Source organism: Callithrix jacchus, chromosome 7 (assembly GCF_049354715.1).
Source record: "Callithrix jacchus isolate 240 chromosome 7, calJac240_pri, whole genome shotgun sequence".
NCBI classification, from domain to species: domain Eukaryota; kingdom Metazoa; phylum Chordata; class Mammalia; order Primates; family Cebidae; genus Callithrix; species Callithrix jacchus.
In genome coordinates, this window is record NC_133508.1 from 54,250,241 (window position 1) to 54,272,799 (window position 22,559).

The 22,559-nt window shown below is 50.6% G+C and overlaps 1 protein-coding gene across 1 annotated transcript in view; it reads left to right on the forward strand.

The window, feature by feature from the left end:
• Positions 1–4,373: 4,373 nt before the first annotated feature.
• Positions 4,374–22,559, forward strand: part of PADI6 (peptidyl arginine deiminase 6) — a 34,530-nt gene continuing 16,344 nt past the window's right edge. Inside the window, exons 1-7 of the mRNA XM_078333104.1 lie at positions 4,374–4,427; positions 8,510–8,691; positions 9,419–9,596; positions 11,721–11,793; positions 16,012–16,079; positions 16,850–16,964; positions 17,765–17,890. Of these exons, the coding sequence (XP_078189230.1) occupies positions 4,374–4,427; positions 8,510–8,691; positions 9,419–9,596; positions 11,721–11,793; positions 16,012–16,079; positions 16,850–16,964; positions 17,765–17,890 (796 nt within the window). The remainder of the gene's footprint in view (positions 4,428–8,509; positions 8,692–9,418; positions 9,597–11,720; positions 11,794–16,011; positions 16,080–16,849; positions 16,965–17,764; positions 17,891–22,559) is intronic.

The following is a 22,559-nucleotide window of genomic DNA, read 5'->3' on the forward strand; positions in this document are numbered from 1 at the left end:
GAAAAGTGTTAACAGGCTGTGTTGAAGGTCACGTTATTGTGTGTGTCTTTTGCTCCCAGACCTGTATTTGGTCTATAAAATTTTGCATGATCCTACTTCATTCTGAGTTTCCCATGGAACCTTTTCAAGCAGAGGAGGAGGAAGAAGCAGGGGAGGGGTGAGCCCCACTGAGGGTTATATTTCTCTCTAAATTCACCTGCTACCTGGCATTGACCTACATACTGACAGCTATGGATTTCTGTGGAATGAAGTAATTCATCTCCTCAGTGTTCTTTTTGTATATTGCCTTTTGTGGCCTTGACATAAAGACTTAGATTCCTCTATAGAAAATAAAACTTGATGGCTTGAGATCATTAAAATTGAGACCAGATATTGGCTCAAAAGGGTTCAAGATATTCAGAGAACACCCAGGGATCCTGCTATTTTCTTGTAGGTCATGGAGAACATATGATGGTGGAAAAGATGAACATCAAAAGCCTCTGCCTTCATACATCTGATTTCAAAACATACCACTAGCTATAGTCATCAAAACAGTGTGGCATGGGCATAAAGACAAATAGACTTATGGAATAGAATAGAAAGCCCAGAAGTAAACTCTCGAGTATAATAGACATTTCTCCAAAGATGATATACAAATGGCCAACAAGCACATGAAGAGATGCTTACCATCACTAACCATCAGAGAAATGCAAATCAAAGCCACAGTGACTTCACACCCATTAGAATGGCTACTATCAAAAAAAAACAAGTTAGGATGTTAAGAAATTGGGACCCTTGTGCCCTACTAGTGGGGCTGTAAAATGAAATGATGCAACTGCCATGGGGAAAAGTATGGAGATCCCTAAAAATAATCAGAAATACATCTAGCATATGATCCAGCAATCCCACTTCTGGGTAAATACCCAAAAGGAAGATGTCCTTTTTTTTTAAGAGATGGGGGTCACCATGTAGCCCAAGCTGGTCTCAAACTCCTAGGCTCAAGCAATCTGCCCACCCTGGCTAAGGAATATTATTCAGCCTTAAGAAGGAAGAAAGTCCAGGCATGGTGGCTCACACCTGTAACCTCAGCATTTGGGGAGGCCAAGGTGGGCAAACCGCTTGGGCCCAGGAATTTGAGATCACCCTGGGCAACACAGCAAAGCTTGATCTCTACAAAAAAAAATACAAAAAAGAAAAATAGTTGGGCATGATGTTGCACATCTATAGTCCCACCTATTTGGGAGACTGAGGTGAGAGGATCACCTGAGCCTGGGAGGTCAAGGGTGCAGTTAACCATGATTGTGCCACTGCACTCCACCCTGGGCAATGGAGAGAGACCCAGTCTCGAAAATAAGGAAGGAAATTTTGTCACATGTTACAACATGAATATGCTTTGAGGACATTGTGCTATAGGAAATAAGCCAGTTACAAAAAGAGAAATACTGTATGATTCCACTTACATGAGTTATCTAGAGAAATTCACAGAAACAGAAAGTAGAGGCTGGGCCAAGTGACTCACACCTGTAATCCCAGCACATTGGGAGTCCAAGGTGGGTGGATCACTTGAGGCCAGGAGTTCAAGACCAGCCTGGCCAAGATGGCAAAACCCTGTCTCTATTAAAAATATGAAAAATTAGCCAAACGTGGTGGCACACGCCTGTAATCTCAGCTACTTGGGAGGCCGAGGCATATAAATCACTTGAGCCTGGGAGATGGAGGTTGTAGTGAGCCAAGATCGCCCCACTCCCCTCTAGCCTGGGCAACAGAGCAAGACTGTCTCAAAAAAAAAGAAGAAAGAAAGAAAGAAAAGGTAGAATGGTGGTTGCCAGGTACTAGAGGAGAAAGAATAGGGGAGTTGTTGAATGGGTGTAGAGTTTCAGATTTGCGAGATGAAAAGGTTCTGGAGATCTGTTTCACAACAATGTAAACATACCTAACACTGCTGGACTATACACTTAAAAATGGCTAAGATGGGCCAGGTGCAGTGGCTTATGCCTGTAATCCCAGCACTTTGGGAGGCCAAGGCAAGTGGATTACCTGAGGTCAGGAGTTCAAGACCAGTCTGGCCAACATGGTGAAACCCTGTCTCTACTAAAAGTACAAAAATTAGCCAGGCATGGTGGCACATGCCTGTAGTCCCAGCTACTCAGGAGCTGAGACATGATAATTGCCTGAACCCAGGAGATGGAGTTTGCAGTGAGCCAATATTATGCCACTGCACTCCAGCCTGAGCAGGGCGTGAGACTCCATCTCTAAATAAATAAATAATTACTGTATTTTTTTGAAAAGCCTCTTCTCTGCCCACCTAGGAGAAGGGGATCTATAACACCTGACTCTAAACATGCTGCTGTGAAGACAATCAGCTGCTCCTGCACTGCCCCAAATGTGTTGGAACAAAGGAAGTGAGTGTTTCTGTGGACCAGAATGGGGCCAGGGACAGAGGAAGCTGGTACGAATTTAGCCCCAAACCTGGCTGATAGGGCTGCCTGGAGCATCAAACAGGTCTTAGCAGATAAAACTGAAGACTTTGCTGGATTCCTAGGACTGGAGAAGGACCCAGAGACAAGCTGGTGGATAAGGCATCCCTTGCATCAGGGACATGGAGATGCGCAGATGTTACCTCAGCCATGTGTGGGTTGCGGGTGGGAGGCGTCCCTGGAGGAGCCAGGGAAGTCACAGGAGAGAAAGTGCTGCCAGCACCCTAGAGCACAGAGCCATCCCCTGCTTGTGCCCATGAAACAAAAACTTCTCTGTTCCTTTAGCCTTGCTCTGACCTCTCCCTTTCCCAGAGACCACATAGGAGTTTCCTGAAGCTGCTGTTACAAATGACCACGAACTAAATGGCTTGAAGCAACAGAGATGGACTCTCTCTCAGTTCCGGGGGCTAGGAGTCCAGAATCAGTCTCACTGGGCTGAAATTCAGGTATCAACAGAGCCATCCCAGCTACAAAGGCTTTAGGAGGAGAGTTCCTCCTCTAGCTTCTGCCAGCATTCCTCAGCTAGTGGCTGCATCAATGCCAGTCTCTGCCTCGCTGGTCACGTGGCTTTCTTCTCTGTGTGTGTCAAATCTCCCTCTGTATCTCCCTTGTAAGGACACTTGTGATGATATTTGGAGCCCATCCAGACAGTCCAGGACAATTTCCCCATCCCAAGGTCTTCAATCACGTCTGCAAACAAAGACTCTTTCTGTATGAGATAACTTACAGAGTTGGAAGTAGAAGTTCAGCATCACAAAGAAAATGATCACTCAAAGAAATTCTCAGCAAGGCAACTTTACTTCTGCAGAAGGGTGCTGCCTATAAGCCTGTTTGCATGAGATCACCCGAACAAAGGAGAGGAGGGCTTTTTATCCCTAACACATGGGGCTTCTAGTACTGTGTCCAGCCTCCGTTGTCTGGAGCTGGACGGCACAGTCTAAGCTAAACCCCGATTGGCTAAAAGCTGAAAAGTTTCCTAAATAGATGAAGGCAACGGAGAACAAAGAAAGGGAGAAAGTGTTTGTGAAAAGACTAGGAAAGCAATAACATGTCCAAATAAGGAAAGGAGTATATGTTACAAGCTAGGACATGCCTGGGCATGTCCAGGCATGCCCACGCAGATCAGGAAACAAGTGGGTTAGGCCTTTAGAAATTAAAGAACAAGGGAACAGAATATGCCTTATTTGACTTAATTGCCTTCCTTTTTGAGGAAGAACTTCACTGTATCTATCATACAGGTTCCAAGGACCTGCTATCTCTTGGGTGCCATTATTCCACTCACTATGGGTTGGAGATTACCAGCTGCAAGCTGCAGCCGGCAGAAGGGGAAAGAAATAAGCCAGGCACCTCCCTTGCACAGCTCTAAGCCTTGCACCTGCATAACCTCATAGGAAAGGATGAAGATCTCCCTTTATAAAACCAAGTCTTGCATGGGAGCAAACTTTCCAACTCCTGAATTGAGAATGTTTGGTGACTGTTTTTTGCCTGGTTCCTGGAAACTGATTCTTAGATGGAGATTTACCTGCAGGAGGTTTATGGGGGGGTGCGGGGGAAGGTGTTCTCAGGAAGCCCACCTGGGAGGGAGTGTGGGGCTCAGATGCAGTTGCCACAAGGTTTCAGGCAATGCATGGGGTAGCTTGGGGGCTGGGGAAGGGCCTCAGAGTTGTCCTGCATTCAGGCGAGGCAACCTGGCCTCTGTTGCCCCACACTGGATGTGGCTGTCCTCAGAAGGGGACACAGTCAGGTGCTAGGCAGCTCCTAGGCACAGAAGGCAATTCCAGAAGAGAGACACCCACAGCAGCTGGGGGCGTGAGTGTCTCCTCCTAAAGGGGGTTGTGGCAGCTCCACACAGCACCCACCACAGCACCCACCACAGTGACCTCAAGTGATCATGGGACTTCTGATGGCTTAAGCGTGATGAGCAAACCTCACCGAGTTGCCGAGAGAGAACTTCGTGCATGGAATAAGCATGTGAGGAGTGCGGGGTCAATACCAAGTTACTTTATGACCATGTAACCCAGGCAGGTCCAGCCAATGCCACTTGGAGAGTCAAGCCCAGTAACAAGAGCAAAATATGGTAGAAAGTAACTTCATTTACCCCACCTAGCAATGGCAGAGTGGGTGGATTCACTTCAAAAGCAACCACTGTGGCTTTCTTGGGTGAAGGCAAAGGTTTAAGAAGGGAAACTCAGCTGGGCCTGGTGGTTCACGCCTGTAATCCCAGCACTTGGGGAGGCTGAGGTAAGCAGATCACCTGAGGTCAGGAGTTCGAGACCAGCCTGACCTACATGGTGAAACCCTGTCTCTACTAAAAATACAAAAACTAGCTGGCGTGGTGGTAGATGGCTGTAATCTCAACTATTTGGGAGACTGAGGCAAGCGAATTGCTTGAACCTGGAAGGCAGAGGTTGCAGTGAGCCGAGATCATGCCACTGCACTCCAGTTTAGGTGACAAAGCAAGACTCTGTCTCAAAAAAAAAAAAAAGGCTGGGCATGGTGGCACATGCCTGTAATCCCAGCTACTCAGGAGGCTGAGGCAGGAGAATTGCCTGAACCCAGGAGGCAGAAGTTGTGGTGAGCTGAGATTGTGCCATTGCACTCCAGCCCGGGTAACAAGAGTGAAACTCCGTCTCAAAAAAAAAAAAAAAGAGGGGAAACTTGGTATAGGAGGCATGCAGGAGTTGTACGGGTACAAGGTCTGTGTGTCATGTCTCCATGGCTAACTCGGGGTCTCAGCCCCCAGAGCACAGGCTGACGTCATCTCAGCAAGTCGCTGAGTTGCTGGCTGCCTGGAGGTAATCTCTTGAAATTTGCCGCTGGGCCTCTAGGCTTGGTCTGTCTGCCTCTAGGTTAGCCCCTGGAACTTCTTTTATTATTATTATTACTATTACTATTTAGAGACAGAGTGTCATTATGTTGCCCAGGCTGGTCTCAAACTCCTGGGTTCAAGGAATTCTTCTGTCTCAGCCTCCCAAAGTGCTGGGATTACAGGCATGAGTCACCACATCTGGCCTGGAACTTCTAAGTAAGCACATAATTAGATACTAGCACATAGTTAGATGAACGTGAAGGAGCTTTATGGTGGGAAAGGGAGGGACGTGGAGTCTATTTTAAGGTTAAGGGAAAAGGCTCCTGCCGTTTGCTTTAAGGCTACATCTTGAGACTAAAGAGAAAGAGAAAGGGAAAAAGAAGTTGTAAAGTGCATTTGAAGTTAAGCTGCTCAGTTACAATCATAAACCACCCTGGAAGCCCATTGGGTTATTATCTTTTTAGGGGGGAAACAAGGAGGTCATTTAGTCATTTGCTCCACAAGGATTTGTTGAGCACCTACTGTGTCTAAGGCTCTTTTGCTGGGGATTCAGTGGTGAATAGGAAGACCCTGGAGGGGAGCAGGACATGCTCTGGGTCTAAGTCCCTTTCATCTCTGTCCACCAGGCTGGGCGCGGAGCCTTCTTCACTGTGCTCAGACAGCCTGGCACAAGGTAGGGCTGTGCCAGAGTAGGGACGGTCAGAGCTTCCAGGCTGCTCTCCTCCAGACCCTAGAGCCTGGACTGGGCCTCAGCGACCCCTACCCAGTCAACCCATCTTCTCTCTCCAGGCGCCTCTGGCTGCTTGCGCACTAGGGTGGGTGAGCCCTTTGGGATGAGTCTCTCCGGAGCCTCTGCAAGCTGAGCACCTCCTGCCTATTTAATTTTGCCACTTTCAATCCAACCAGATGGGTGTTTTGGGTCTTGCTGACCAACCCCTGCCTCCAAGAGCAACTAAAACAGAGCCATCCTTGAGAGTTTTGTTGCCTGCTTAAAACCTGCAGGGAGGGGATTGTTCACTTCACCTTGCAAATTTAATCAGCCTAGCTGACCGAGCAGTCTTCACTCAGTACCTCATCTTCATCTCCTGTGCTGGGTATGCCCAGTGACTCTCAGAGCTTTGCAAAGACTGAAAACAAATGCTACATATATTACGGTACGACCCTATGGAAATACACAGCCATACAAAGGGGTAAGGCTGCTTTTTTACATACTGATATGAAGAACTTCTCTCCAGTATAACTGTGAAGTCAAAGGGGCAAGGTATGAGTCATTTGTAGAGCAAATGACTAAATGACCTCCTTGTCCTTCCCCAAAAAAGATAACCCAGTGGGCTTCCAGGGGCATCTTCACTGAACTGAAGAGTTTTTAATTGTGACCAAGCAGCTTAACTTCGAATGCATTTTACAACTTCCTTTGCTCTCCAGTGTCAAGATGTTACCTCGAAGAAAACTGCAGAAACCTTTTTCCCTTAACCTTAAAATAGGCTCCACGTTCCTCCCTTTCCCACCGTAAAGCTCCTTCAAATTTATCTGTGTGCGAGTATCTGAGGAGGAGGAGAAGGATCATGCATAACATTTACGTGGAAAGACATAAAAGAAACTGGTAACACTGTCACTGCCTCCACCTGCAGGTGAGTAAGAGACAGGGCAGGAGTGAGCCCTATTCCAGAATAAGCACGACCCAGACTGGGCAACATAGCAAGACCCCATCTCTACAGAAAAATGTAAAACCATTAGCTGGACATGGTGGTGTACATCTGTAGTCCCAGCTACTCAGGAGGCTGAGTCAGGAGAATCACTTGAGCCTGGGAGGTCGAGGCTGCAGTGAGCCATGATTGTGCCACTTTACTCCAGCCTGGGTGACAGAGTGAAACCTTGTCTCAAAAAAAAAAAGAAGAAGAAAAAGCACAACCCATGCCTAATATATGAAATGAGGCCAGGCGCAGTGGCTCATACCTGTAATTCCAGCACTTTGGTAGGCTGAGGCAGGCGGATCACCTGAGGTCAGGAGTTCAAAACCAGCCTGGCCAACATGGTGAACCCCCTGTCTGTACTAAAAATGCAAAAATTAGCTGGGCATGGTGGGGGACATCTGTAATCTCAGCTACTCAGGAGGCTGAAGCAGGAGAATTGCTTGAACCCAGGAGGCGGAGGTTGCAGTGAGTGGAGATTGCACTCCAGCCTACTGGGGAACAGAGCAAGACTCTGTGTCAAAAAAAAAAGACATGAAATGAACACAATTTTAAAGTAAGTTATGTAAGTTCCTTGTGCCAGAGCAGGAGTTCCTATTTCTTTGCTCTGTGGGCTCCGCTGAGATGAGTAGCAGCTGGTGACCCTGGCTTGATATATTCATTCCACCAACATTTGCGGTGCCCACACCCCCGTGACACAGCTGTAAGCAAGGAGCTCACCGTAATCACCTGGGGTTGGGATGCAAGTTCCTGGGCCACGCCCCAGACCTCGTGGGCCCAGAAATTTGCAATGTTAACAAGCGCCCTTGATAATTTTGGAAACCACCAGAGGGTTAAGAACCATCTAGTCTGGGCCAGGCACTGTGGCTCACGCCTGTAATCCCAGCAATTTGGAGGTCGAAATCAGCCTGCGCAATGTGGTGAAACCCAGTCTCTACAAAAAATACAAAAATCAGTTGGACATGGTGGTATGCACCTGTAGTCCCAGCTACTCAGGAGGCTGAGGTGTGAGGCTCGCTGGAGCCAGGGAGGTTGAGGCTGCAGTGAGCTGTGATTGCGCCACTGCACTCTAGCCTGGGTGATGGAGGCAAAACAGAACCACCAGTCTAGCACTTTGCCAAGCTCCTTTGTCAATTTCCAGGAGACATAACCCTAGAACTGAGACCCCAGAGCCTGGGCATGCTGCCACCCACTGCCACCCTAAACACTTCCATCAACTGCTCCCAATTGCCCTCTGCAGGTATTTGCCCCGACAGCTTCCAGCTGAGTCCTCCAGCACCTTGGCCAAGTTGACCAATCCAAGACAGCCACTTCCGAGAGCCTCTCCGCTTCCCAGCTGAAGGCCAGAGATGCCTCAGACTCCTGAGGGGGCTGCAGGCACGAGCTGCTTGATAAATTGGTGATGAAGGGATTCTGATGCCACCTGCTCCCCAGACTCTCAGCCACCAGGAACCCCTGATAGAGAAAAGCAGTGACACCTGGGTAGCTGCTGACCCCTCCCCCTCTTAACAAGGGGGTGGGTTGCACAGGCCTGGACTGCATAACTGGGGGAGAGCTGGGTGAGCCCTGGGGCGTCTGAGGCTGCTGGGCTGAGTGAGGGCTTTGGTGCAGGCTGGAAGGTCAGCGTGGAGGGCCAAGCCATGACGTCCTTCCAGAATGTCATCCGCCTGTCCCTAGACAGTCCTGCCCATGCGGTTTGTGTGATAGGCACAGAAATCTGCTTGGATATTAGCAGGTGAGGTGCTGTGAGGCCTTCCAGGGCTGGCAGGGCAGAGGCAGGCAGACCTGAGACCCAGTCCCCTTGCCCAGGGAGTTGGGGCTTACTTCTCTAGCCTCACCATCCTGCCCCATCTTGGGAAGCCTTGGGTCTCTAGGGGGGCCTTCCAGTTCCGACCACTGCAGGATTCTGACTTAAATCCTGCCTCTGACCTGTAGCGGCTGCCGTGGACTCTTAGGGAGGCAAGTGCCTTGGCCTCTCTGTCCCCTTATCTGTGAAACAGTGGGGAGGCTGGCCTCGGGGGGCTGTGAGGAGTAGGCCAGGGAGATTGCTAGATGCTGGAGCCTGGGGGTGGAGCTCCAGCTCCACAATACCACCTCCTGAGTTCCACACCCTGTTCTTTTTCCTTATGGGGACCCTTTGTGGCTCAAATGAATGGCTCCTCCCTTCTTGGGAGTTGGGGGCTTATCACTAAGATGTAGCTTGGTAACTTCTACAGTGTTGGTGGTGGGGGGATAGTTTGGGCTGGAGCTTGTCACAGAACAAACACAGGGGTCCTTTGGGTGGGGGTGGGGGTAGGGGGCAGGAATAAAGACCTCAGACCATTCTGACTGCAGACCTCTGCCTCAACACACTGAGGAGAATGAGGTTTTGGGGGCCATCCCCCTTTCTCCCATCTGGTCATTTCCAGGCTGAGAAGGTGAGTCTCTGTGCCCTGAAGTGTCTCTTTCATCTGGCAAACCAGGTGTGCCCCTGAGAAGTGCCAGTGCTTTAGCATCCGTGGCTCTGAGAGGGTCATGATTGATGTGGCCAACACAGTGTTTTCTGAAAAGGAGAGCGCCACCATCTGGTGGCCCCTGTCTGATACCCCCTACGCCACAGTGAAGATGATATCGCCCAGTCCTTCCATGGATGGGGACAAGGTAAGCCTCAGGGGAACAGGCGAGGGGCCTCTTCGTCTCCCAGGGGTGGGACCTAACAGCCACTGGGGCTCCCTCCTGGCTGCCGATGTGACTCAGGCCTGTGGAACATGCGTTGTTTTACATGTCTGATCTTACTCAGTGTCTGCAGCAGACCTGTGGGGTAGGCACTCCATGACCCCACTTTACAGACAAACAGGCACCGGCTGGGTGCAGTGGCTCACGCCTGTAATCCCAGCACTTTGGGAGGCCAAGGCAGGTGGATCATGAGGTCAGGAGTTTAAGACCAGCCTGGCTAATATGGTGAAACCCTGTCTCTACTAAAAATATAAAAACTAGCCAGGTGTGGTGGCACATGCCCGTAGTCCCAGCTATTCAGGAGGCTGAGCAGGAGAAGGGCTTGAACCTGTGAGGTGGAGGTTGCAATGAACCAAGATCACACCACTGTTCTCCAGCCTGTACAGCACAGCAAGACTCCATCTCAAAAAACAAAAGAAAGAAATGGAGGTATCTAGTGAAGGTGCTCTACTAAGGCAGCAGCCAGCAGAACTGGGATTCCAGCTGGGCGAGCTCGTCTCAGCCATCTGAGCCCCTGATGGGGATGCTGGGTTGGCTTCCGACCTAGCTGCGCCACGGTCTGGCTTCAGGGCGTTAGCAGCATAATTCAGATGGGCTTTTTGGTGAAGGCAGCTCTTCTGGATGTGGAGACTTTAAAGAGATTTAATAGCTAAAGTGTCCTAAATGCGTGCTACGTACTAGAGAGCTCAGATCATGTTTTGGGGTGTTGGCCTCTACCATTGCTTTATTACTTTTCGAGAAAACCTCACTCTTGTCGCCCAGGCTGGAGTGCAATGTCACCATCTCGGCTCACTGCAACTGCTGCCTCCCAGGTTCAAGCGATTCTTCTATCTTAGCCTCCTGAGTAGCTGGAACTACAGGTGCCCACCACTACACCCGGCTAATTTCATATTTTTAGTAGAGATGGGATTTCACCATGTTGGCCAGGCTGGTCTTGAACGCCTGACCTCAAGTGATCTACCCACCTCCACCTCCCAAAGTGGGGGAATTACAGGCATAAGCCACCACACCTGGCCTACCATCACTTTACCTAAGAGGAAACTGAGGCAGAGTGCTGTGTCTAAACCTAAATAGCCTGCCTAGAGTGGGGTAGACCCAGGATTTGAGCTTGAGCCCAAGCGTGTGCTCTCCCCTGGGTAAGCTGTCTCCCCAAGTGGGTGGCTGCAGTGGGGAGGTCCCCTTCCACCTTAGACACAAGGGGGCAGCAGTGGTCTCCCGTGGTAGAAGCAGGTGGCTCGTTCAGCGAAGGGATGTTCAACCCTGGTTGCAGGTGAGAACCACTGGGGACTTGATAACCTCAACACCCAGGCCACACCCCCTGCCAATTAAAGCGGAACCTCGGGACTAGGACCCTGGCCTCCGTGGTTTAAAGCTCTCCAGGTGCCTCCAATGTGGAGCTAGGGGTGAGAACCGTGATGGAGCAGTTCAGCACTGGGGGAGCAGAGCTCCCCCTTCCTCCCCCCGACCCCACAGGACCTACTGGAGATGCCTGCTACAGAGGCGTAGGTACACACACCCGCCTGCGCTGTGTGTCTGGGGCAGGCAATTCCCTGAGAGGCAAGCAGTGCACTTAGATAAGAACTGAGCATCTCAAGCTGCGTGTCCTTTTTAACAGCTTACGCCCCCAGAGGCCTGCTTCCCCACTGTCTACCTTATGGAGTAGCGGATGGGACTCCGGGAGGGTGAGTTCAGCCGGGAGGATGTGTGGTGTGGTTTCAGGCTTGGGCTCTAGAATCAGGCAGCCTGGATCTTAAATCCCTTTGAGTGGTGTGGGCTAAGTCCCTTGATCCCTCTGCCATCAGGGATACAGTTCTCACCTGGACAGGTGGCTGCAATCCTGGCTCCCAACAAGGTTGGGCGTCATTGCAGGTTCTAGGTCCTCAGGGTACTGACTCAGACCCAAGCACAGACCCATGGCCCCTGTAAAGAGACTTCAGAAGCCGTAACAGGAAACCAAGGTCACCCGCCTAGACTTGGCACATGGCCTAGGGCTCTGCTCCTGGCCCCTGCCGCCCAACACTGCCATGGTTCAGGACGCTGTCTCCACAGGTCTCAGTCAAGTACTATGGGCTCAACGAGGATGCCCCTGTGGGCAAGGCTGTGCTGTACCTCACTGGCATTGGTGAGTGTGGTTCCCACCAGGAGCCTTGGGGAAGGGGTGGTGTTGGGGGAGGGGGACTTGCAAGAGGAGCCGAAAAGGATTCTCCCCATAACAAGATGCCTCCCCTGGGCCCCAGGAATTCCTGAACTAACTCCTAAATGGATTCATTTGAGATACCCACTCACACACTCCCTCCCCCATGCTCACTTGCTTCTCTATCTTCATGCACTGCCAACCTAATTCTGAGAATAGAAACAGCCAGAACTTCCGTGTTGCTGCATTTACCCACCTACGCCTGTCTAGTGCCTACGTTCTGCCTGTTACAACTGATGTGTCTGGTTCAAAGTTAATCTTTCCTGACTAGATCCTTTCTTGTTCAAGAACATTTCTTTGGCAATTCTTACCGATATAAGAAGCTGACACCCTTCCCTTGCTGGATCACCCCCATCGGCTCAGGAACAAACCATAATCAATCTCCCTGTCTCTCCCTCCTGTCTCTCCCTCCTGTCTCTCCCTCCTGTCTCTCCCTCCTGTCTCTCCCTCCTGTCTCTCCCTCCTGTCTCTCCCTCCTGTCTCTCCCTCCTGTCTCTCCCTCCTGTCTCTCCCTCCTGTCTCTCCCTCCTGTCTCTCCCTCCTGTCTCTCCCTCCTGTCTCTCCCTCCTGTCTCTCCCTCCTGTCTCTCCCTCCTGTCTCTCCCTCCTGTCTCTCCCTCCTGTCTCTCCCTCCTGTCTCTCCCTCCTGTCTCTCCCTCCTGTCTCTCCCTCCTGTCTCTCTCTCCCTCTCTCTCTCTCTCTGAGTCTTACTGTCACGCAGACTGGAGTGCAATGGCACAATCTTGGCTCACTACAATCTCTGCCTCCCAGGTTCAAGTGATTCTCCTGCCTCAGCCTGAGTAGCTGGGATTGCAAGCATATGCCACTGTGCCTGGCTAATTTTTCATATTTTTAGTAGAGACGGAGTTTCACCATGTTGGCTGGGCTGGTCTCAAACTCCTGACCTTGTGATCCACCTGCCTCGGCCTCCCAAAGTGCTGGGATTACAGGCATGAGCCACCGCGCCCGGCCTAACATCCACTCTTAAACCCGATTCTAAGTTGTCTTTAAAGTCCACTTTCCCACCTCTGTTCCTGAAGAGCCATCTGTGTCCTCAATTTCTCTAGAATCTATTCAGATTAGGCATCTGCCACCAATGGAGCTCTTCAGAACGCACCCATCTGTAACACTAAGTTTGTTTTGTTTTGTTGAGACAGGGTCCCACTCTGTCACCTAGGCTGAGCTGGAGTGAAGAGACACAATCATGGCTCACTGCAGCCTCAAATAATCCCCCCACCTCAGCCTCTCCAGTAGCTGGGACCATAGGTGTGTACCACCATACCCGGTGGGTTCTTCCTTTTGGTTTTCTGGTGGTGGTTTCTTTTCTTTTAAGATAGTTTTGCTCTTTTGCCCAGGCTGGAGTGCAATGGTGCAATCTCAGCTCACTGCAACCTCTACCTCTTGGGTTCAAACAGTTCCCCTGCCTCAGCCTCCCGAGTAGCTGGGATTACAGGCACCTGACACCATCCCCAGCTAAGTTTTGTATTTTTAGTAGAGACAGGGTTTCACTTTGTTGGCCAGGCTGGTCTCGAACTCCTGATGTGCTGGGATTATAGCTGTGAGCCACTGTACCTGGCCCATACCTGGTCTTTAATCTTTTATACAGACCTAGGTTTCCTTATGTTGCCTAGGCTCTCCCCACCTCAGTCTCCAGAATAGCTGGGACTACAGGCATGTATCACCATGCCCAGCTGAATTTTTTTTTTTCCATAGAGGGGAAGTTTCACCATACTGCCCAGCCTGATCTTAAACTCCTGGCCTCAAGTGATCCTCCCGCCTCAGCCTCCCAAAGTGCTGGGTTACAGGAGTGAGCCACGCACCTCCCAGTTATCCCTCAACACACTTCAATGCTTCAGGGATGCTCAACTTGCTTTTCCTCCTGCCTGTTGCTTCTCTGAATCCTCTGGAGCTCAGAGGGACTCTTCGCAGTCCTTTGTCCCCCTGTCTCCAGTCAGTGAAGTGTCTCGGACTCAGGAGGCTGGTCAGGTGGCTCCAATGTCCCCTCTAGGCTGTTCCCACGGACCCGACTTGGATATGCCTTCCCAACATGATCTCTTGGGTGTCTGACAGATGCCTGAAACTCAAAGGATTCTCTCTATCCTGGAAAACCTATTTTTCTTTGTCTTTTTTTTTTTTTTTTGAGACAGTTATGCTCTTGTTGCCCAGGCTGGAGTGCAATGGTATAATCTGCTCATGGCAGCCTCCGCCTCCCAGGTTCAAGTGATTCTCCTGCTTCAGCCTCCCAAGTAGCTGGGACTACAGGCATGCACCACCTCATTTGGCTAATCTTCTATTTTTAGTAGAGATGGGGTTTGTCCAGAAACTCCATTTTTCTAGTAGTCCCTACCCCACAGTGGTGGGGTAGCTCCGTCCTTCTAGTGTTCAAGGCCAGTAACCTTGGTATCACCTGATTCTTCTTACCCGACGGCAGTCTGTGAATCTTGTGAGCATTACCTGATGTTTAGCCGGAAATCCAGCGACTTACATGCCCAGTGCGTTCACTCTGGCTCAGGTCCCCATCCTCTCACCTGGTCACAGCCCAGGCCTCCCAGTGGGGGGGTTCACTGTCAGCACCCTCACCCTTCTGTAGGTCTAATCTTGATCCAGCAGCCAGAGTGGCACTTCTTTAAGTGGAATGTCGGATAATGCCTTCCAACTGCTTCCACTTTGCTGGGATTAAAGCCAAAGTCAATGCCCATGAAACTATATGAGTAACCCTGTGCTGCCTCTGACTTTACCACCTACGATTATTCCCCCGTCCTGCTCGTTCTGCTCTGGGCACTGTTGGCTACTCTAAGCCTTGACCTTGCCACCTTGTACCTCCTATTCCCTTGAATGGCTTTTACTCTAGATGTTAACACAGATCTTGTCTCCTTCAGTTCTCTTTTCAAATGTCCACATAAGCTTCCTTCATCATCGAAAACTGAAAGAGCCCCACTCCAATCCCTCTCCCATTTCCCTCAGTGCTTATGGCCATCAAACATGTATCTGCCTGCCCTGCCCCTCCTGCACACATACATGCTAATGTAAGGTCTAAGGAGACGAGCCCTCTGTCTTCTATGCTGCTAGATCCCTAGGACCAGGGGTAGCCTGGTTTGCAGTGGGCATCTGCGGACCAGGTGCTGATGACATAGCAGCAAACAAGTCCTGTCCTCGTGGCCCTGACATTCCAGTTAGGAATCGGCATTCAAATAACAAGAGCTGGGAACAGAAGATCACGCTAGAGCCACGTGGTTGTCTGTTGCATGGTAGAACGAATGGGAGAGGTAGCATGCTGAGGCGGCGGGGCAAAAGCATAGATCCGTAAGTGTGTTTTTGTTTTGTTTTGCTGAGATGGAGTCTCGCTCTGTCACCCAGGCTGGAGCGCAGTGGTGCGATCTCTGCTCACTACAGTCTCTGCCTCTTGAGTTCAAGTGATTCTCCCGCCTCAGCCTCCTGAGGAGCTGGAAATATAGGCACCTGCCACCATACCTGGCTAATTTCTGTATTTTTGGTAGAGACAGGGTTTTACTATGTTGGTCAGACTGGCCTCGAACTCCTGAACTCAAGTATGATTTCAGCTCACTGCAACCTCCATTTCACAAGCTCAAGTGATTCTCCTGCCTCAGTCCTGAGTGGCTGTGACTACAGGCGCTCTCTACCATTCCCAGATAATTTTTGTATGTTTAGTTGAGATGGGGTTTTGCTATGTTTCTCAGGCTGGTCTCAAACTCCTGACCTCAAGTGATCATTCCACCTCGGCCTCCCGAAATGCTGGGATTACAGGAGCAAGCCACTGTGCCCGGCCATATTAAGCCTTTCCTATGTCTTAGTGTATAGAACTTTCCGGAAGGCTAGGGAGGTAGGTTTTGCAAGTAAGAATCATTTGTGTAGAGGCTGAAAGGCATGAGATAGCCTGAGGGCCATGATGAACTTGTTTTGGGAGTTCCAGGGGGATTTGGGGTATACACATGACTACTTGAGCCTCTCAGGGCTTGGTGATGTGAAGCTGCCACCTTTGAGAATGGTTTTTGCTTCTAAACTGATAGCATGCCAGAAAGGTTGATGGCCTGATGCCAGCCTTGGGCAGCCCCACAGGATGTAACCTGTAACTGAGGCTCCATCTGACACATGTAGGTGGCTGGGACACTCCTCTCTTCTGTTTCAGAGGTCTCCCTGGAGACAGACATCTACCGCAATGGGCAAGTTGAGGTGTCAAGAGACAAACAGGCTAAGGTGAGTCTTCCAGCGAAAGCGGGAAGGGAAGGGGCCTTGTCAGCTGGATCTGCCCACAGGTTCACTTGGTCTGACCTTCCTAGTGTCTAGTCCAATTGCTGTAACATTGCTAATGGATTAGGTACAGGAAAAGAAACACTGAGCTCTGTCACCCAGGCTGAAGTGCAGCAACATGATCATGGCTCACTGCAACCTCCGCCTCCCGAGTTCAAGCAATTCTCCTGCCTCAGCCTCCCCAGTAGCTGGGGTTACAAGCGTGCACCACCATGCTGGCTAATTCTTGTATTTTCAGTAGAGACAGTTTCACCATGTTGGTTAGGCTGGTCTCCACCTCTTGACCTCCAGTGATCGCCTGCCTCGGCCTCCCAAAGTACTGGTATCAAAACTGATTAAATTTCTAGCTCACTAAAAAAAAAAAAACTAGTATGTCTGGCAACTCTAGACGCATGTCCTACCCTGGCTGTGGAGTCTCCTAGACGAGAGGATTAGCTGCCACTTTAGGTGACGCATCTCTCTTCCAGGAGGCCTCAGTCCCTGATTCTCTGACCCTGAAATGAGGTAGGTAACTGGTCACCCCGAACCTAGCTTCTTTCCCTTCCTCGTGGCCTCCTTACCTGATGTTACCTTCCTGTTACTGCAGACACTTGACCTCACCGGTCCTGTTCCACAGGTCCCTGTGGCCCTGAAGAAAGGCTTGGCCAGTCTTTCTGCTGTAAGGTGGCATCCGAGAAGCAGAGGATGTACTTGGCTCCTTCCTATCTCCTTTGCAGAAAAAATGGACCTGGGGTCCCAGTGGTTGGGGTGCCATCCTGCTTGTGAATTGCAACCCTGCTGATGCGGGCCAGCAACTTGAGGATGAGACCAAGAGAGTGATCTTCTCAGAGGGTAGGACCCCAGAATGTCTCCAACTTCCCTTCTTGGTCTTGGCCTTTCCTGCTCTACTTCTCATCAAAACATAGATTTCAGACTACTTTTCTCTGCCGCCCACACCCTCTCCCCAGTCCCCATGCCAGGGCTGATCAAATCCTTTGTCCTGGGTTGGAGTTGTGTAATTGGGAAGAGAGGTCACATGGCCCGATGCAAAGAGCATGGGGGGTTACAAACTGTTATTTCCTAGCTGTGAACTTGAGCACACTCGCTTCCCTAATCTTGTTTCCCTATTTAAAATGGGGATGATACCGTTGGCTGCCCAGCTGTATCAGTCAGTTGACGGTTGACAAGACTAAATGAAGACAATGGGGGGAGATGCACCGCTTTCTAAAAAGCCTCTCATAGCCTGGGCCAGGAACCTTTGACTGTCTTGGGTAAAAGTCATCTTGGATTGGGTCCTGACTTGTGGTTGGGACCTCGGTTCTGGGTCTTAGCAGTAGAATGGAATGTCTTGGTTCCTACTGAGGCTGGAGGTGAACCCTCGCTGAACTGACCCCGAGGCAGGACCTGCTGTGTTTGTGGGGACCAGGGGATAAATGCCATCCTCACTCAAAAGGAGGCCCTGCGGTTTGCAGCTTGCCTGTAGCCGCCTAGAACAAGCAGTGAAGGGCAATGCTTCAGGCCTGGGCCCTAGCAAAAGGCAGGGGGACCTTGGTACTCTGTTCAGGCTCCCACCCCACTCTACTGCCCCTCCCTCCACCCCCAGAGCACTGGCCTCCAGGCATTCCCGAACCTTGGCTTTGTCTTTTGCCCAGAAATAAAGAATCTGTCTCAGATGACACTGAATGTCCAAGGCCCCAGCTGCCTCTTAAAGAAATTTCGGCTGGTCCTCCATACCTCCGAGGAAGAGTCGAAGAAGGCGAGAGTCTACTGGCCCCGAAGTGAGTGTTCTTGTGCCAGTGCCAGCTTTGCCTTGTTCTCAACGTGCCAGGGCACGTTGTGCCCACACTTCCTCCCACCAAGGTCCCTGGCAGAAGCCTGCTGGAAACCTAGAGCTGTAGATAAGGGGCTGTTGTGGCTGCACTTGTGTTTCTAGGATTCTCTGGCTGCCACCTTTACCATTGGCTAAGTCTGTACACATGGGTGAGTTATTGCACCTCTAAGCCACTTTCTCCGCTTGTAAAACAGGGGTAGCTGTGCCTTCCCTGCAGGCTGGAAGAGAAGAGGCAAATCAGCTGAAACAGAGGCTATTGTCTTATACAGATTAGATCACGTCTCCCAGTGACCCCTCTCAGGAGAATCTACTTTCATCCTTTTTTATTTTTGAGATGGAGTCTCCCTCTGTCACCAGGCTGGAGTGCAGTGGTACAATCTCAGCTCACTACAACCTCTGCTTCCCAGGTTCAAGTGATGCTTCTGCCTCAGCCTCCTGAGTAGCTGGGATTACAGGCACATGCCGCCATGCCCAGCTAACTTCTTGTAATTTTAATAGGGTTTTCACCATGTTAGCCAGGATGGTCTCAATCTCCTGACCTCATGATCCACCTGCCTCAGCCTCCCAAAGTGCTGGAATTATAGGCATGAGCCACGTGCCTGGCTCCATTTTCGTATTTTTAGTAGAGATGGGGTTTCACCATGTTAGCCAGGATGGTCTCGATCTCCTGACCCCATGATCCGCCCACTTTGGCCTCCCGAAGTGCTGAGATTACAGGCGTTAGCCACCGCACCCGACTCATCTTTACTCTTAACCAAGACCCACTACCTTAAATTTCCAGAAATTCAAGGCCCAAAGTTAGAGCAGTGGCCATCAGAGCACCTACGTCCCAGTCACCTGCCACCCACCACCCATCTTCAGCCCTCTTGCTGGGAGGCAGGTAACATGCTCTGTTCTATAGATGGAGGGCTGGCTAGGAGGTAGACCTGTCCAGCTCCAGCAAAACAGCCTCGTGCAAGTCTTGACTTCCCTGAACTAGCTCAGTACTTAGTGCCTCTAAATCTCGCAGGGAGAGCTCTCTGCTTCTGGAGGGACACGCCAGCAGGCTTTTTGTTTTTCCTTTGAGAGAGGGTCTCGCTCTGTCGCCCAGGTTGGAGTGGGGTGGTGTGATCACAGCTCATTGGGTGGTGTAAACTAAACTCAGCTTCCTGGGCTTAAACTGTCTTTCCACCTCAGCCTCCCAAGTAGCTGGGGTGACAGGTGTGTGCCACCACACCTGGCTAATTCATTTTTTTGTAGAGACGGGGTCTCACTTTGTCCAGACTGGTTTCAAACTCCTGGCTGCAAAAAAAATCCTCCTGCCTTGGCCTCCCAAAGTGCTGGGATGATGGGTGTGAGCTGTTGCACCTGGCTCAGCCTGCTACCTTCTCTTACAAACCATGCTTACCTTCACCTGGGCAATAGGGGGAGCCTATGGTCTATTCTGTGCTTGTTCTCAGAGGGCACCATCTCTGTTGCCAGCATTGGAGAGTGAGCCCCTGCCACTTCCTGGCCTGCACTCAGGGGCCTTAGCTCAGTCTCCTCCTCCATCTCTTCTGCAGACCATAGGTCACAGCTGGATTTCAGAGTAGCCTGGGATTAGCCAGAAAAGGCAGCCCAGCTTGGATATGGCTGTTTTACATGTGGGCTGGAGCGAGCCTAAGAAACCCAGGGGTCTAGGTCCAGTTCAGGCCACAAGGGCTCCTCTGGCCCTGCAAGGCCTACCAATGCTAAAGTAGGTGGGCTAGGCCAGGCAGGCCTTGGAGTCCACCAGTTCATGTGGCGTGCTAAGGACACCATACTCCATCACGCAGATCATAGCAAACCACTGGTTTCTTTATTGAAAAAGCTTTCTCAAAAATCTAGGAGCCAGGCGCCATAGCTCACACCTGTAATCCCAGCACTTTGGGAGGCCAACACAGGCGGATCACCTGGGATCAGGAGTTTGAGACCATCTCTACTAAAAAATACAAAAATTAGCCGGGTACAGTGGCATGTGCCTGTAATCCCAGCTACTCTGGAGGCCCGGGCAGGAGAATCACTTGAACCTGGGAGGCGGAGGTTGTAAGGTTTGCAGTGAGCCAAGATCGCTGCATTCCAGCCTGGGCGACAGAGCAAGACTTGGTCTCCAAAAAAAAAAAAAAAAAAAACTTATTCAACAATCTAGGGTAGGGCAACATGACATGTTTTTCTTTTTCTTTTTTTTTTTTTTTTTTTTTTTTTTGAGATGGAGTCTTGCTCTGTTGCCCAGGCTAGAGTATAGTGGTGCAATCTCGGCTCACTTGTAACCTCCGACTCCCTGGTTCAAGCGATTCTCCTGCCTCGGCCTCCCGAGTAGCTAGGATTACAGGTGCCCTGACACCATGCCTGGCTAATTTTTGTATTTTTAGTAGAGACGGGATTGGCCAGGATGGTCTAGATCTCCTGACCTTGTGATCCTCTGCCCCACCCTCCCAAAGTGCTAGGATTATAGGCATGAGCCACTGCCCCCAGCCAGCATGTTTTCACAAGGCCTCCAGGGGACTCTGAAACATGCTAAAGCTTGAACCACAAAAAGATATAGCAAAAACGTTTAAAAAGTTTTCAGAGGGGTATAAAGCCAGAATACAGGGTTCTAGAAACAGGCTGGGTGTGGTGGCTCACACCTGTAATCCTAGTACTTCGGGAGGCCAAGGCAGGAGGATTACTTGTGTCCAGGCAAGACCAGCCAGCCTGGGCAACATAGCGAAACCCTGTCTCTAAGATAAAAGATTATTTTTATAAAGAAGCCTGGCTAGGTGCAGTGGCTCACACCTATAATCCCAGCACTTTGGGAGGCCAAGATTGGTGGATCACTTGAGGTTAGGAGTTCGAGACCAGCCTGGCCAACATGGTGAAGCCCCCTGTACTAAAAATACAAAAATTAGCTGGGTGTGTGGCGCTTGCTCATCATCTTAGCTACTCGGGAGGCTGAGGCAGGAGGATTGTGTGAACCCGGCAGGCAGAGGCTACAGTGAGCCGACATTGCACCACTGCATTCTAGCCTGGGCAAAGGAAGGCAGTGGGTGACCTTGGCAAATGCCGTTGATAGACTAAGGTGCCCAAGCCCGTAGGAAAACCAGTCCTCAGAATGGTAGTCATTAGTGACCCTGATAAGAACAGTGAAAAGCCAGGTTGAAATGAAGAGGCACGATAAATCTAGGCCATGGAAGGAATCCTCCATAATGGGAGACGTATGGTGGTAATTACAGGGGGCTGGCATGCAGTCGAGCATGTCTGAAGCTGGTGATGATGGACGGGTGTGTTAGATGGAACAGATCCAGCAGAGCTCGGGAAATGGATTCTAGGGGAAAGATCTGACATATTTGCTGAACAGAAAGCCAGAAGACAAAGTTCTAAACAGGCTGGGGCATGGCGGCTCCCACCTGCAATCCCAGCATTTTGGGAGGCCAAGGCAGGAGGATCGCCTTTAGGACTGTGGAATACAGGTGAGTCAGTGGACAGAAATGAGACAGTTGTGTTTTAGTAGTGTTGGCAGTCTGCTCTGAGGGCCGGTCATAGCCTGAGATGAGGCCTTTCAGTGTGGTGCCTTTCTCCACATCCTCAGGTGCAAGAGTGCTTTTTAAAGCTCACTGTAAAGCTTGTTCATCATCTTAGCTACTCTGGAGGCTGAGGCAGGAGGATCGGTGAACCCAGGAGACACACCTGGTGTGACCAGAATGGAGGTTATAAAAGGATGTGGGAATGGACAGTGTGTATAAGAGGATGTAGTGATGGGTTCTGAGCTCTGAGAAGGGTAAAAGGGAAGTGAGGATGGAGGGTGGGGATAGGTAGGAGGATCTGGGACTGAGGTCAAGGATTTGCTGGGGTGGGAGCATAGGTGAGCTAAATAGGAAGGCATTAAGCCTGCCTTGGAGGTGGCGTGCAGTCTGGGTTATGACCATTGTAATGGATGTCTAAGGTGGCGTAGAACCCACGTTCATTGAAATAAGGTCAAAGAGATCAAAACATCTGGGTGTTCTAGTCCATTGTCAGATGCCAGTGACAATAGTGGTAGAGGCAAATGGTGCTAGAACAATCCATGAAGGATGGAGGGGAGGATACAGTCCCCAAAAGAAAGGGGTAGCTGGCATTATCTGATAGCCTGCTCCTCACAGGGACTGGGGTGAGAAATTGTCTAGAAGTGCCGGTGAAGAACCAAGAGGGTTCCTGCCCTCCTGCGGGTCTAGCACTGTGTGTCAGGTAGGAAAAAGCTCGGCTTGCATCATCAGTACTTGTTCTGTGCCCTGAGGATCCAGCTCTGGAAGAATAAAGGTGTTGCCTGCTCTCAGAGCCTGCTAGGACAGGTGGACAGATAGCCGGAGACTGAGCAAAGGCTGGAGGGGAGCCCTTTAAGGTGCCTCCAGAGGAGGCAGAGAGTTGAGAGATAGCTAAGGCCTGCCAGCAGCTCAGTGAGGACCGAGGGCAGGAAGGGCCTTCTAGGCAGAGGCAGCACTTGAGCCTGGGTTGCAGGGCTTCTGGCCTCTTCTTGGTTTCTGGTTTTTGGTGTGTGTTTCTTGCTTGTTTTGAGATGGAGTCTAGCTCTGTAGCACAGGCTGGAGGATAGTGGTGCGATCTTGGCTCACTGCAACCTCCACCTCCAGAGGTCCCAGTTCAAG